This window comes from Ceratotherium simum, chromosome 15, assembly GCF_057802395.1.
Source record: "Ceratotherium simum simum isolate JZ-2026a chromosome 15, ASM5780239v1, whole genome shotgun sequence".
Classification (NCBI taxonomy): Eukaryota; Metazoa; Chordata; class Mammalia; order Perissodactyla; family Rhinocerotidae; genus Ceratotherium; species Ceratotherium simum.
Window position 1 is genome coordinate 16,506,757 of NC_141914.1, and position 16,993 is coordinate 16,523,749.

A 16,993-nucleotide genomic window follows, 5' to 3' on the forward strand; every position below is an offset into this window, starting at 1 on the left:
ATGAGGACACATCCGCTTACTCATTTAACAAAAGTTTACAGAGCACCTCCTCTGTTTAAGGCACTGTGCTGGGTGATGAAAACACTAAATAGCTCTACCAAGGGGTCTAAGAGGCTATCGTGGGCTAGCCTGGGAACTTGAGTCCAGCAGAGATGGAACTTGAGTCCAGCAAGGCCAAAAGCAGTTGACTGGAGAGATTCATGAACTTCAAGCTCATTAAAGGATTTGTCCTCAACTTGTTTCCAAAGACAGGAGATCCTGATGCATCCGATTTTAGGATGAGCTTATTATGCTTTTAATTTTGTGCTTCTCAAACAGACTCCTGCCAGCTCCAGTGTCCTGAAAGCCAGGTCAGGCGTTCTATTGCTAAAATTTAAATAGCTCTCCCCCATTTCCTTGTTTCAAAGGACAATTAAGACAGCTGATAGGATTTTTTAAACCTTAAGTTCTTCCTCGTTTGAAGGTTTCTTAAACCCTTGTCACCAGCTATTGCTTATTCATTCTAGAATTTTTTATAACACAATAGCTATCTGATTTAGCAGAAATTTAACTACTAGTTATTTTTCTTATCTGTGAAATGAAAGGGTTGGGTTGCTCATGCAGGGATCTTCAGGGTTTCCTTCAGCACTAATGTTCCACGGTCCACTGCTGTCAGGGGCTGCTGCTGATGTGGCATTTGGCTAGACTGCTGGGCCTCTGCTGGGAACTGGGGCAACACCGGGCAGCCAGGCCCCACAGCCTTGGAACTCTCTGTGACTCGAGCTCCTGCCTTATGTGAGCACCCAGAAACGCATGTTGCCCTTTTCCTAGACAATAACAGCAACTCCAAGTTGGAAGAAACTGAACTTCAACTCTTCTCTACCTTTTGTTCTCTGACAATTCACAATCCCATGTGGCAGCCCATTTCTTTAAAAGAAGAGCTCTGCCAGAAAGTTCTTTTTTGTGTGGCATTTAGTGAAAGTGCAGCCACTTGCAATATCAGGTATTATTGGAGTATCCTGCCCTTTTCCCCTCTGCTTTCCACAGAAGAAGTAGGAAAAAATGGCTGAGAGAAGTCATTTATATTGGGCCTTTGAATGAACTTGGGAACTTCCTTACAGATGGAAGAGATGTTGGAGGAACCCACATCTATCAAGATAATGAAGCTGTACTGTGAAGGCCAGACTGAGGCAGAGAAGGACGGCTGGGCTTGCCTGCCTTGAGTTCTGCTCGCTATTTCCTGACCCGTGCTCCAGGATGAGGTGACTGGTCTCTCTGTCCACCAGCAGGGCTACCACTGTCTAGATTTTCCTTGGAGCAGATGCATAGTTAATTTTGAGGTGCAGAAACCTTTCTAATCCCTAATAATAATAACTATAACACTAGGTCGTATCTATTGGGTTCTTACAATGGACCTGACACTTGGACACAATATATGAATAAGTGGAGAGCTTACTCTAGTCTTATTAACAAAGTTGAAAGCAAGAGAGAGACTGAGAAAGATGAGAGAGAAGTGAGCATGTACATGCTAAGTCATGGGCATTTTTTGCCTTCTCAATTCTATATTTGAAAATCCTTTCGGAAAGATTTATCTGAGTTTTGTTTCTGGAATATTAATGATCTCATGGGTGGCAACAAGACTGCAATTAGCTCATCATTCTTCTTGACTTTAGATGTTGACATTAGCTGGGGACTCTGTCTCATGTCAGATTTGGAGACTGTTTTAACTGTTACTAGGGTGTGTGCCCGTCTGTGTCCGTGAGAGTGAGTATGACGGCCCCCACCAGCCTCCAAGAATGAGTAAGAGGAACCACTCAGCCTAGCAAACGTTAGTGGGGGTTTGCTGCTGGCCTGGGGGTAAGCAGCGCCTTGGCCTAGCAGTGGTAGCGCCCCATGCTACAAATTCTGACTTAGAGTGCCTTTTTGTATAGAAACTAGGATATAGAAGGTGGCTTAGTTATCAGACTAACCACAAAAGCACATTTAACACTCATCAAAGATGGTATTTTAGTGCCAGAGTCAGCCTCTATAGCCATGTTAGGGAAAGTTCCTTTGGCGTGTAGGTGTATGTCAGTGTGTGTGTTTGTGTGTATAAAATGTCATTCAGTTAAAATAACTAATGGTAAAGAGTAATGCAAAGATGATAACAACATCATATTTTAGGAAAAGCCTGAGTTAACCAGGCAAATATTTGTTGGATAAGTTGGCTACTTAACCTTTAATGCGGCAGAGAAACCAGCCTGACCCTGAGCAGATGGTGTGTGCTTGGTATGTCAACGTACGCTATCCCAATTTAGTCCTCACTTAATTGTAAAAAAGCTCTATGAAGGAGGGAGAGCGGAGTTATATCATTTGTAGGGTTAGATTCTAAAGTCAGTGAGTAAAGTGAAAATTATATAGAGTTGAAATTTGCTTTGAAAAGTCCCTTGAATCACATATAAAGATATACATGGTTTTATTAAAGCTCTGAACAGCAATAAGCAAACACGTATGGTACGTACAGTAACAGGTCATATATGATAAAGAATTCAAATGCAACAGGTGACTTTAGAGATGAAGTTGCTGGGCTCATTTGCAAGGGGTCATATATAAAAGTAAATATTGAAAACTTCCTAACTAAATGTATAGCCTGGGTCTATATATTTGAATTTGCTCAGGTATATGCTCCACTGTATTATTATCCCAAATTTATCAATGAGGAAACTTAATTCAGAAAAGTTAAGTAACGTGTTCAAGGAGATACAGCTGGTAAGTAGTCGTACCAGAATTCGAATCTAGGTTTTTCTGACCTCAGAGCCTCTGTCTTCCTAAATTTAGGAAGTTTTGACTTCTAAACCATTGTCCAGAAAATGACTCTTTGAAGACTATTTATAGGTTAGGATTTGCCTGTATTTATATATAATATGTTACATATAATGTCTGTATACACATAAACACACCGTCATGTGCCTTGTACATATATACCAGAAATTCACGAACCTGCAACATAGTAGGAATTGAATGAACCAATCCAGATGAACACTAGAGGATGAGGCCATCAGTTCTCTTTTAGCAAACACTTAGTGTTTATTGTCAATACTCATAATTTTACTATGTGTGCTAATCGTTTTCATTCAACACATGAATTTCCTGAGGCTGAAAGATGGATGTGGAACAGACACAGAAGGCCCTGACCCATATGAGGTATAAATTTAGATCAGCATCTTATGTCTAATATCCCAAACATTTCAGATATACACATTGTCCATCCATCCATCCATCCACCCATCCATCCATCCATCCACCCATCCAAAAGAAGATGTACCATGTGCCAACCATCATGGCCAGAATTTCTGTATATTAAAATATAAGAAATACATCCTCCAACAAATTGGGAATCCATACTTATTTCTAAATGTCAGATGATTCTTATTGAGTAAAAAGTTAGAAACCTATATCCTTCTCGAGGGCTTTTATGCTATGATTTTTTGCATTGTAAGTCCTTTATGAATTGTCATCTTTTCATTAGCAAACCTCACATGAATTATTAATACATGTGTAGTTTTTTATCTGGCATATTTCTTCAAATGAATATAATGACATTTCTTTCAAAATAGGGATAAACCAGATTTTTCACTAATTGGGGCAGAACTTTAATCCCGTGCCAAAAATTGATGGGGTTTTTCTTTGTGTTTTATTTATAATCAACAAAGGCCAAAGCTTTGCAGTCTCTGGCATCCTCATTTGATTACAAAGTGCGCTGACCAGGGTCAGAAATTTCAGGGCTGAGCACCATGCACAGCAACTCAGGTGTGCTGTGAATCACATGGGAGTGGGAAGTGGGGCTATCACTGATACCTGTGGTGTTGAAGCCAAAGAGGAGAGGGCAAGACACAGCAAAGGCCAGTACCCAGACGGCTGTAATCATGAGGGCCACTCGCCGACAGGAGCTCTGTCCAGTGCCATGTTGATAGTGAACTGGCATGACCACCGCGGTGTACCTGTAAAAGGAAGGCGAGAGAGGATAGATGTGATGCGGAAGGATGGGGGAACTGTTCAAAAGACAAGTTGAAAGAGGTTACTAGAGAAAGAATCAGGTTGACACATGTGGCAGGAGAAAAATAATTTGGTTGGAGAAAGTTAGAGAGAAAAGGGTATTTGAGTGAAAATAGTAGAAAGGTTGAGATTAGACAGATGAAGAACTTATGGAGGGAGCTGAGCAGAGAGAGGGAGAAAGAATAAAAAAGTCAGTACAGCAGCATTGAATTGCTGGCAAGTTCCTTACCAGCGCTGATTGATGGGCCAGCATATCTGAGCCTTGTATTCACACACTCTTAACCGTGAAGACTCTGGTGCTCGTCTGTGTGCCTTTACTTTCTCCCATAGTTTTTCGGATAATGATAAAACTGTGCCCAGAGAGGATGTTTACCCCTATCTTAAAATAAACTCTAACCCTCATAGTGACAACTTTTCCAAGTAGCAGAGATTTTGACAGAGGTGAGTAATACCAATGAAGGCTTATTTTAAAATCCAGTTTTCATACTTTCTTAGTCTCTTCAGGCTGCTATATCAAAAATACCATAGACTTGGTGGCTTAAACAACAAACATTTATTTTTCACGGTTCAGAAGGCTGGGAAGTCCAAGATCAAGGTGCCAGCAGATTCAGTGCCTGGTGAAGGCCCACTTCCTGGTTCACAGAAGGCTATCTTCTCACTGTGTCCTCACATGGAGGAAGGAGTGAGGGAGCTCTCTGGGGTCTCTTTTATAAGGGCACTAATCTCATTCATGAGGGCTCCACCCTCATGATCTAATCATCACCCAAAGTCCCGCCACCCAATACCATCACTTTGGGCTTAGGATTTCAACATATGAATTGTGGGGACACAAACATTCAGTCTACAGCACATGATTTTCCATGGTCAAAGCGCAGTTCCTTATTCTTGTTGGACATTGTTGTCTTTTCTGTGGCAACTCCTCACACACATTTCCAGCTGCTTGTTGGACCTACCTGGACAATTGTTCCACGGGTGTCTCAAACGCAAGTTATCTGAAATAGATCTCCCTATCTCCCTACATCCCTTAATCTGGCCCCACTTCCTGCTTTTTTTCAAGACATCCAGACCCAGTATTCAGGCCTTTTGATCTTCTCTTGACCCTTTCACATCATTTACTCACTCATTCATTGAATCTTGCATTCATTCAATATTTATTGAGCCCCTCCTATATGCCAGGCCCTATTCTGGAAATATAGAGATGTGCAAATGGGACATTGTTCTTTTCCGTATTGAGCTTGGAGTTGAGTGGAGTGGATAGACAAAAGAAAAAAATAATTAATATAAAATTAAGAGTATCATGAAAGAAGTAAGCTGGTGACATGTTTGAGGATAATTGATGCGGTAAGGAAGAGGAAAACCAACACAGAATGGGTAGAGAAATGAGTGGGGTAAGAGGGAGCCAGCTATGAGGTAAGGTAGGGGAAGGACATTTTTGGCGGATGGACAGCAGGTCCCGTAATTTGCCCATTGTGATGTCCTCCACATTTATCCACGCATCTCTTTCCTACTACCTTCTCTGTGTGATGGCCAGAGTCTCCTGGTTGGTCCTCTACTGCCAAGTTCCAAAAATAGATCTCATCACGTCACCCCCTCACCACCCGGCTGAAAACTGTCTGAGACAGGCCGAATTCTAAGCTGACCCCCAAGATTTCTGCCCTGTAGAATCCCTTCCCATTGAATGTAGGCTGAACCTGTGAATAGGATGTAATATCACTCCTATCAATTGATTTTGAATTAATCAAAAGGAAGATTGTCCTGAATAGGCCTGACATAATCAGGCAAATCCTTAAAAGGGACTAGGCTCTTCCTGAATTCAGAGACATTCAAAATATGAAAAAATTTCTTGCTGGCCTTGAAGGAGCAAGCTGCCATGATTTGGAAAAGGTCATTTGTCAGGGAACAGCACAAGGCCTATAGGACAGTGTCTGGTTGACAACCACCAAGAAAGTGGGGACCTCAGCCCTACAACTGCAAGGAACTGAATTCTGCCAACAACCTGAATGAGTCTGGAAGAGGACACCAAGTTCTGGCTGAGAACCCAACCCAGCCTACACCTTGGTTTCAGCCTTGTGAGACCCTGAGCAGAGATCCTACCTGCACTGTGCACAGATTTCTGATCGCAGAAACTGTGAGATTAAAAGGGGTATGGTTTAAGCCATTAAATTTGTGATAATTTGTTACACAGCAACAGAAAACAAATACCTTGTCAACATTCAGCCTTCCCCAGCATGACTCCAACTTTCCTTGCCAACCTGACAGTCTCAGTGGTCCCTGACTCTTACCATAACTCCAGCCAAACTGGCCCAGGGGTGGGTGCTCTTCAACAGTCAGAGACTGGTGTCATTATTCAATCCGTTATCCCTTCTCCTTCCCTGAGGAGCTCAATCTTGCTGTCCCTTCATCTCACATCGGCTTTCCAACAATCTTCCCCATCCTCTCCATCTTACAGAGACCTCTAACTCTGGATGCATAACACTCCCATGTCAATCAATCACGTTGCTCTTTTGCATGCAGTTGTCTTGCCTCATTATTGAACTTGCCTCATGGTGGAGAGAAATAGCCCCCATATGATTTAAGTTACTTGATGGCTCAAATCATCTTATAGCGTTGGTGTTCCCCATAGGTCCTTGCACAAAGCAAGCAGTAAGAAGCTGTTGATTGATTGCCTCATGGGTCCTGAAGGCCTCCTTCCCCACAAGAGGACAACGCTAATCCTAGCCAGCCTCAAGGGATTTAACCTGTATAGCTGGGTCATAGACTCAATTTTTCTTTGTCTTCTCAGTGTCCAGGGACCTGGAGGCCAGATTCAGAGCAGGAGCCTCCTTAGCTCCTCTTTTGCACCTCAGTGCTTGGGGCTGAGGAAGGAAAAGACAGACCCTGGGCTGGAGGGGTTGGGGCAGTGCTCCCTGATGCTCCTCCTTTATGCACCAGCCTGCCTGAATCAGCTGCCTCTTGGGCATCTGGCCTTAGAGTTCATGGGTTAACATTTGTATTCCCCAAAGGGCAGCTTGAGAGTCAGCTCTGAGGGCTAATATGGAGGCAGACTCTGCAGAACGTGGCCTTGGTGCCATAATGTGTGACAGAGGTGGCTTCTTTCTCAACAGGAAGGAATAGAGGTCCTTATTTAATAAGGTCCAATTAAGATCCCACCACCAACTCCAAGGGAGGCTCGTGATGACCCGACCTAGTTCCCTTCTCTTGATGCACTTAGATTACAAATCCTCCCTTGAATCCCTAACTTGGTGATGAAGGAGCAGGGCAAGTAGCATCCGATATTCCTCCAGGCCTGTCACTCTCCTCAGACGCTAGACTCTTCTGGGGCAGTGGGCTGGGGCTTCAAGTGAAATGTGTCTCCTTGGGGGAGAGGCTGAGACTTGAGCTCTGCAGCTGTCATGGCCAAAGAGCTGTGGAGGGTTGAGGAGGGAAGGTATGACCCACTTCCTCCTGTCCAGACCTGCAGCTGGGCCCAGGCTTTCCATTTACATAATGTCCTTTGGTGTAAAAGAGCTTGACCATCCCATATATTCAGTGGCGTGCTGCTAAATGACTAACAACCAGTTCTCCGGGTGAAAAAACCCTAATTTGTACCACTTCTCAATTTCCATAGTGCAAATACTTCTACCGTTGCCCATTTCAAGCTACACCAAAGGTTTATTAACTGGCTCAAAAAATTCCTAAAACTTTGCCAGTCAGCTCTCACTAACCATTACAAGCTGGCTCCAAGCCCACCACCAAGAGCAGATACTTTCCTAAGTACATTTTAACATTCAGCAACTCCTTGGAGGCTCGCATTAATTTAATGAGCCAGCGAATGCAGGGAACATTGGCTCCACTTTCTAAAGGAGGAATCAGAGACAGAGAGAGGTTACGTGATGACCCAGGGTCCCTCAGCTAGTGTGGCTGAGCCAGGTCTCCCATATGCCAGGCCAGCATGTCTCCTGGGTGCTCCACTCCCTCTCAAGGGCATTGACAATTCTCTGAGGTCTTGTGGGGACAAGGGATTCCTCAAGAAAGGTGACACTGAAGGGTGGTTTGTACTTCAAGAGCACTGTGGTTGCCCAGAACTGAGTTTCCTCAATTAGCTTGATTCTACTAATTGCCTGGAGGTCCTGTTAAAATACAGATTCCTGGGGCTGGCCTTCTGGCGTAGTGGTTAATTCTGGCCTGCTCCGCTTTGGTGGTGCAGGTTCACGGGATTGGATCCCTGGCGCCAACCTACACCGCTCGTCAGCCATGCTGTGGTGGTGACTCACATACAAGACAGGGGAAGATTGGCACAGATGTTAGTTCAGGGCTAATCTTCCTCAGCAAAAAGGGGAAGATTAGCAACAGATGTTAGCTCAGGGCGAAATTTCCTCACCAAAAAAACAAAAATTAAATAAATAAATACAGATTCCCAGGCCATGCCCTTGGATATTTTGATTAAGTACTTCTGGAGTAGAACATGGAAATGTGTATTTTTAACAACCAAGCGCATCTTGTGATTAGACAAGTTTGAGAAAGTCCACATTAGGGAAAATTTCTGTGTCAAAAATTCATGTTAACTTGAGTAAGAAGTAAGAGATGAGACTACATTTACTACTGTTACATTTTTTTTCTCATTATTTTTCAAACCTGATTGAACTTTTAGAATAAATGAGGCCCCCAAATTTGCTTCCAGGGTTTTTCCCGCCCGAAGCTTGCCACAAGGGCTGAGACAGAGGCTGTTCCAGAATCAGCCATCGGAGGGCACCATAATGCAGCAAGAACTCCGCCAGCTCGGCCGGGGTGAGGAGTTCACTGCTCACCTGGGGGCCCTCCGGGCCCAGCGCGCAGGCAGGGAGGGAAGAGCGGCCCCCTGGTTCCTGGAGCCCTGCGGGGACGCTGAATTCCTAAGGCTGCTCAGCTTCTGGGCCCCTCCCGGATCCATCGCAGGCGAGGGCAGGGCTGGGCGTGGACGCAAGCGGGAGGCTGGGACCGCCTCCGAATGGTCACTGCGCTTGCCGGCGTCTTCCAGGCACACTCTGTGCTCGCCGCCCCTGTCGCTCCCTCGCCAGGCCCCCTCCCCTTGTGTTTGGCCGTCTAGCTCTCTGGCCCCATTCTGGCGTGGCTGCAACACTGGCAGTGTGCAACGCGGTTACATCCGTGAGTGTTGGAAGCAGGCTCATGAGCGTCTGAATCCCAGCTCACACATAACTGTGTAGCCGTGGCCGGAGGTTTGAGTTCCCTAAGATTCAGTTTCCTCGTCTGTGCAATGGAGACAAAGATTCCTCTTGATAGAGCTGTTATGGATATTGAATGAGATGATCTCTGTGAAGTTTTTTAGCACAATGCCTGTTATCTATTAAACATTCAAAAAAACAGTATTATTGTTATTGTGCTAGTCTAAGGGATCTTGACTGTTCATACCAATGAGTTTATGGATGTCTGCTCCTTATTCCTGATTTTCAGGGAACATCAAATTGATCTGTTTATCAAACAAATAAGTAGATAGCCCTTCCTATGTGCCAGGCAACTGTTTGAAGTGCTTTACAAATATTAACTCATTTAGTCTTCGTAACAACTCTTTTGCTATTATTTCCACTAAGCAGATAAGGGAACTGAGGCCCAGAGAGGTTAATTGGCTTGCCCAAGGTCACATTGCTATGAAGTGCTAGAGCCAGGCTTTGCAGCCAGGCAGTGTGGCTCAGAGCTGCGGGGCCCAGAGTGTGGCTGAGGGTCTCTGTGTAAGGCGGTGTACTGGGGTAGAAGAGGCTGACAGAATCCCTACTCCTGCACCTGCCAGCCGCATGATGTTGGCAAGCTCACCTACACAGTCTAGCCTCAGAATCTCTGCAGAATGGGGATATTGCCTACTGCACTGGGGTGTTGTGAGGGTGAGCGATACTGAAAAGCTCTCAAGGCCTGGCACATGGTAATGGTCGCCATTTTTATTGTTGTTGCTTTTAGACTCAGGCAAATTAGGATTAGCATGGAGGTAGCCAGGGCATTGAAGACAAAGGAAATGCATCTGGTTTACGCCAAGGAAATAGCACCTAGAGAGGTGGGCTGCCAGCGTGGCCAGAGAGATAGCTGCCACCAAGGCCACTATCCTTGGGTGCTCCATCCCCACCTTCGCCAGTGAAGGAGCCACTCATTGGAGCAGGCTAGCCGGGGAGTTGGGAGACTCAGATTGTAGTCCCAGGCCTGTCTAAGAGTCTGCAGGACCCAGTGCAAGCATGTAACATTTCTGCACAAAAGAGTTAAACTATGATGCCCCTTCTGACATCCAATTCTGTGACTGGGGTTTGTGGGCTTGTCGTTCTGCTGAAGGTCTCAGGACCCTTGAAGAATACGACCTCCTCCTGGAGCCCTTTCCCAGGGTGGGAGGTGTATGGGGGAACTGACAAGGGTGCCTCTTGAGGGAGCTGGCCTTGGGGAGGAAGGAGGCTGGGCTGGGTGGGAGGCCCTGAGTCTAACCCCCCCCGGGTTTAATGAGCCCCAGAGCTCTGTGAGGGCTGCTTTTCACCACCTTTTATTTGGTCAGACAGGGGGCTCAATAAATCTTTAGTTCTGTGGACTCCCCTCGTGGAATTGTTGAGGGAGAAAGCTTTTTGCAAAAGACTGGAAAGCCTGTTGCAAATATAAAGTGCTTATTTAGATGCAAACGAAAAATCCAAGGTGCCTGTGACTCATCTGGTACCTATTGTGCTCGCTGCAAAGACGCGGAGGCTTGCCTATGTGATGGGTGCCATTTGAGAGCCACTTAAAGAACTCCCTGGTGAATGAATTTGGTTGCATTATGCCCGGGCTCCTTGAGGAGGACTCTAATTCTCACTGCTCCGGATCGTGTCCTCCTCCTCTGACACTTTCTCAGCCCTCTCCCCAAGTTAGTTCTGACCCAGGATGCGGTGGGAGGGGTCTGGCCAGCTGGGGAGGCAAGGAGCCAAGGGGGTGGTGGGGGCTTGTGCTCACCCACTCTGCTCTTAAAAAAGAAAAGGCGGCATTAATCCAAGCCTCCAGAGCTGTGCCTAAGAATCTAATGACAATAGTATTACTTGCTTTCAAAACCCCTTTTTATCATTTCCTTTTCTTTCCTATCTCTTACTACCCTGTTATTACAGACCAGGGCTTCATGACCAGAAAATGCTGAATCCATTTGGTCAAGTTTGTCAGACTGGTGACTAGCATTGTGTGAAGACCAAAGGTCTGCGTGAATGACTGCATTTTTAATGAATTGACCAGCTATTTGGCATCACATGAACAGAATTTAATGCTGTGTACTGCAAACTGCTGTGAAGGATAATGGAGACAGCTTTTCCAAGGCCAATTTTCGTTCCTAGAATAGGGAGGAGGCTCCATTTTGAGGTTTGGTGGGGGTTGGTTCATATAGACATACTACCCGAGAAGGGAGCATCCTTCTCCACTGGGGTCTAGGGCCTGGCTTGGCCTCCGGTTTCAGGTTTCAGGTAGGTGAGTGCTATGCATTCCGCGAGTTTTCCTGAATAGGACAGAAGCCAATTCAAGGTTTATTCTTGTTGGTTGTGTCTTAAGTGCTGCAAGTAGAAGTGTGTATTAAGCATGGCTGCTGCCAGCAAAGTGGTGCTCTGCAAATTAGAAAAAGGCACCCTCTCTTGGTCGACTCAGGGCTTGGCAAAGGAAGCACTGGCTGAATTCTGTTCCCACACCCCAGTGTAGGGCACAATCCGCATGGCCTCACCCGCTAGCCCCATGTGTGTGATCTGTGTGGGTAGGGTATATAGACACACTCTCAAAGAGGATAGAGAGTAGGGTCAGGAAGTAGGAGGCTGGGAGGGGGCTATCCCAGAGCATCTCCTAGAAGCTGTCTTTATGCTGGTCTTCTCTCCCTCCTCCAAGGCTGATCTTCTCCCACTGGCCCACGTTCTTTCTGAAGGTGCGTATTTGTAGTGTAAATATTGCCTACCCTCAGGCAGGAACCACTGAATTCAGTTTAATATTCTTTGTTTAAGGCTCTGTAATAGGCGCAAGACTAGTATAAGAGTAGGGGGTGGTGGAAGTGATGATATTGCAAACCAGATGCCGTCCATTTCTTCTGTAAATAATATATTCCCCAAATCATGTACTAAATGTCCGGAAATCACACTAAAGACTTAGATGTTATAAGAGAAATTCTGTTCCCAGAGAGCTACATGTTATAAAATCCCTAACTATCCCTTTACTTTTTAACAGCTTTATCAACATATAATTCACATACCACACAATTCATCCATTTAAAGGGAAGGGTGCAAGTCAATATTTTTTGGTATATTTACAGAGTTATATAACCATATCCCTTTATTTTTAAACACATTCTTTAATGGTATCAGTTCCAGCATTATGGACACGTTCTTTAATTTTCCTTCTCAGTTGGGTAGCCAATCAAGTGATAAAAGTCAAAAGAGCATCCAACTGACTGGTTGGTTTGCAGTATCACTATAGGATAGGGTTTTCATGTGCATTCTTTGTTCAAAATTCTCATTTCAGCACATGAAAGGAAGTTTAGGGCTGCTGATATGGAGGGCACAGCCCTGGCTCATGTGAACATCAAATGCGGAGAATGGAGAGGACCGCCGTTAGGACCTGCAGCAACAGGCAGGCTGGAGATGCCCTGATGTAGTCACAGAGGAAGACTATGAGAGTTCAGGGGAGACTGAATTAAGCTGTACACATTTGGAAGGGCTTCATGGAAAAGGGGCAGGTGTGATAGGCCTTGGAGTAAGAAAGGAATATAGGGCAACCCAGATAGAGATGAGATTGAAAAGGTAGATGGAGGCTATATTGTGGAAAACTTTGAAACCTAGGCTGTGAAGGCAATTTTAATATTTATTCCACGGGCCAAAGAGACACTGAAGGCTTTTGAGTATGGCAATGGACATTCGGGCTTTACTTCTGGGGGAATAATTCTGAGAGTGGAGGACCAGTAAGGAGGCTGTGGCAGAAGTCCAGGCAAGAGATCATAGGAGACTAAAATAGACAGGCACAATAAGAAATGAAAGATGGGGCAAATTTGGAAAAAATTTCAAAAATGGCATCTATAAGTATTGGATGCTTTGATGTAGGAGATGAGGGATAGAGAGGAGCCAAACAAAACTCAAGATTCCAGAAGAATGATGTTGCCAATAAGAGATCATCAAGTCAAGATGGTTTGGTGCTGTGATGGTTTGATGGCTTGGTTTTTAACATTTTGCCTTGTAGGAGCCTAGGGGATCTCCAGGCAGTTATGTGGTCTGGAACTTGTGAGAAATTAGGGGTGTAGCTGGAGATTTGAGGAGGCTTAGCACGAAGCCTAAGTTTATTAATTTGGAGTGAGACAGACATGAATTCAAATCCTGGCACTGCCCCATACTAGCTGTGTGACTTCAGGCAAGTTCCTTAATTACCCTAGGAAGCTGGACATGAAGATAATAATAGTAGCTGAGTTGTGGTGAAGACGAAATGAGTTAATGCATGTCAAAGCCTCAGCACAATGTGGAAAAGGGAGCAGGGAGGGGACTCAGAGGAGGTAAGGTTGAAGGCTTTTGACTGGCGACAGAGGCCATAGGCTAGAAAGCGACTTCTTTTCCCCAGGGCTGTCAGCGGGCCTGGTGATGTCCGTGGGAGCCATGGCCAATCTAAGCCTGGGCAGGGGAAAGGGGAAGAGGAGAGAAAGCCAAAAGAGGGGAAGTGAGGAGCAGAGGGACCCAGAGCCAGGACAGTGCCGTCTTAGGGAGAGAAAGCCATGTTACTCAGGTGGAACATGCACAGAGTCGAGTCAAAATCACAGAAATCCACTCCAGCAACCAAAATGCAATTCTAAAAAACATCATTATTTACTTGTTTCCCTTAAACTCTGTGAAGGAAATAAATAAATAGATCATAGCCATACTTCCTAAAATTGCCTTTCTCCCCCATCCACTTCTCTCCTCTCTCCCTCCTTGCAAATTCTCCCAAGCTTTTCTCTCTCCTCTCTCTCTCCTACCTTTCCTCTCTCCCTTTGCCAAAAACAAACAAAATAATGACAGGAAATCTCCTTCCCAACCGTCTCACCTTTCCTCCATGCCCCCCTCCCCCTTTCTGCCAGTTAGGAATCACAAAAGCCCTGAAGGATGGTGGAAGAACAAAACTGAACCCTCTTTAGGGACCTGGGGGAAAGGAAAGCCTATAGGATAATTATTTCTCTCCTGCCACAGAGGTTTCTTCTCACCTGCAAACCATAGTTTAAAAGAAAGAGAGGAAAGAAAGTGTCTCAGTGGTAAGTTCTATTTGGCAGTGACCCCGGAGTCCTCAAATGCAAAGCCTTTGCCTCAAATACAGCAGATGTAGCTGCCCGAGGCTGGTTTCCCACACGACCTGGTCTAGGCAACCTCTCCGCTAAGCCTGGAAGGGGAAGCCCAGCCCTACCTGTCGATGCTGATGGCACAGAGGTTCAGGATGCTGGCTGTACACATCATGACATCCAGGGTGACGAAAACATCGCAGCAAACTCGGCTGAAATTCCAGACTCCACCTGTCACCTGGGCGTCAGAGACAAGGATGTTAGTGTTTCCCCAGTGAAGGGACAACCCAATCAATTCTACTGCCTTCCCTAGGCTGCCCCATACAGATGCTGACACGCCCTCCCTGTTGGATACATCATTGTTACCAAGGGCAGACACACATCGAGGGAGTCCCAAGCTGCCTAATACTGGTCACCCAGAAGAGGACAAACTCACAGAATGTTAGAACGTTAGTGCTGGAAGGCATCTTCCAAATCAGTCCAGTGTTTTTGAAAGTGTGGTCCATGGTTAAAGACGTAGATTTCTAAATCCTTCCCTAGACCTACTGAAGCAGAATATCTGGATCTAGGTGCCCATGAATCTTCATTTTTAAATAAAACAACCCCATCACCCCAAGGTTTGAGAATCACTGATCTAGTTCAAACGCAGGAGGCGAGTAAAGCTCATCGTGGGTAAGTGATATGCCCAGAGATGCCCAGCTGGTGGTAAAAGAGCCCGGGTGACCGCCAGAATTGTGCACTGCACCAGGCCTGCCTCTCTGAACCCTCTACCCGGTGGAGAGCTCACCACATACCCAGGAAATAAGCTGAGAACACATTTTTCATAAAACAACTCCAAAATGAAAATCTATCTGCTCTGGTTTTAAAGCTTGGAAGCATCCTGGAACAACATCTATAAAAGCCTATGTAAAATGAGTGTGAGCCAGTGTGCCTGCCTGCAACACCCCGGTCCTAATCAGCAAGAGGTGGGGAGAAAGGCTGGGTCCAGGAAAGGACCTGGATCCTCTTTACTGCTCACAGAATCAGTGAGGATGCTTCTGACCTCATGCATTTACATCTGTGTTCCAAGCTCCATAATTTCCTCTGAGTAACATCTATAAAAAGTCAGCAATTTAGGTAATTTAATTTATATTCTAGCACATTTCTATTGTATTTAAAAATTTTTCCCATAACCTAATTGAGCCACAGAGATGTGTCAGGGAGACCATCACTTTCAGAATGTCCACAAACGCCCCTCTTGGGCCCTGGGCTTTTGTGCATTGCCAGCTTCCCACCCGTGGGGCTGCGTTCTTGGGGACCGTGGTTCTCAAGGAGAAACCTGTGAAACTCTGTGCCCTGGCTGTGGCTGGGTGTTTGTGATACTCCTACTGGGCCGGCCCAATGGCTACTTAAGAGGAAGGGGAGTAAAAAATAGGTACAGTAGCCTCTGAAGTAGCTTCTCAAGTTAAAAAACAGGTGTTGTCCAAATAGTGCGCAAAATAGTGCTGCTCCTCGTCTAGTTGTTCTCATCCAAGATCCTTGTTATATGATCAGCCCGCTTTACTATTCATTCCTGATTTATCCTTAGCACCAAAGCAAGGCTCTGAAAGGCTCTGTCTCCTTCCCCTTCCTTAATCTCTTCTTTTCCTTTGGATTTCTTTTCTTTTCAGCATCCGAATTTATTCCTATATTTGGTCATCTCCAGACTCTATTCTGAGAAACTCTGACTGAAGATATTTTGTTTAAAAGCAACAATGAAAAGTTCAAACTAGCGATGAAATCATTACTTTTGTTCATTTGGTTGTGGATTTACTTTCTCTCTTTTAGTTCAACCATTTGGCTCTCTATATAAATAAAGGCCGAATATGAATTTATAGGAATTCTGAGAATGAAAAACTTTTTAAAAGGGAGATGTATAGTCATAATAACACAATGATTTAAGGGATCCAGGAGAATAAAAGATGGTTTTGCTCGGTACACAGGAGAGTTGTATGCTGTAAAAGCTTCTTGTAGAAGTTGAGTTTTGCATACTAAATCTCATTTTGACGTAGGTCTACTGTGTAATTTATGTCTTAAACCACTTTTTTTTTTGCAAAATTTTGAGTGCCTGTTTGTGTATGTGTGTTGGGGAGGCAGTGTAGGTGAGAGAGGGTAGTTAGAACAACAGCAAACTCCCGTGCTTGATGAGTGTGTGTTCGTTCCTTCATTCGTTCATAAAGCAAGTACTTGGGAAGCCCCTAATACTTAGTTCATAGACGGAGGGTATGTTATGTGTTTTAAGAGGTTTTTAATAAGTATACTTCAGGTCCTGTCCTTGAAGAACTTATAAGAACTGGAGAAGCAAGGCATTCTTCAATAAAACAACTAGAGATCATCATGAGATCCTAATATTGTTAATACAAACTAACATTTATTGAGAACTTACTCTACATGGGTCTCTGACCCACATGACCCATTCCAGCAATTTCTATAACTTTGAAACTTCAGATTCTGAAAACTGAATTTGTTTTTTATTGTATTTGCTCTTAAAGCTTTTTGAGGACCCTTACTTGATAGGAGTAAATTATACAATCGCTTGATAGGAGATTAAATGACTGTTACTTAATCAGCTAGGAGCAGGGACATTTACATCTTTGCTGCTGCATCCTGGCTCCTAGAGCAGTGCCCGGCATGCAGATATATTCTGAAAGAATGAATGGTCTCTGGCATAATCTGTATTAATACTGATAGCTAACATTTATCAAGCGCTTACTAAGTCTTGACGTT

At 44.7% G+C, this 16,993-nt stretch overlaps 1 protein-coding gene across 3 annotated transcripts in view; it reads right to left on the reverse strand.

Annotated features, from left to right (window-relative positions):
* DRD3 (dopamine receptor D3) overlaps positions 1–16,993 on the reverse strand; it is a 34,002-nt gene that overhangs the window by 9,347 nt on the left and 7,662 nt on the right. For all 3 annotated transcript variants that reach the window (XM_004436564.3, XM_004436563.2, XM_087439624.1), the window contains exons 2-3: positions 14,374–14,486; positions 3,817–3,959 (exon numbers count right to left, since the gene is read on the reverse strand). In XM_004436564.3, the coding sequence (XP_004436621.1) occupies positions 3,817–3,959; positions 14,374–14,486 (256 nt within the window). The remainder of the gene's footprint in view (positions 1–3,816; positions 3,960–14,373; positions 14,487–16,993) is intronic.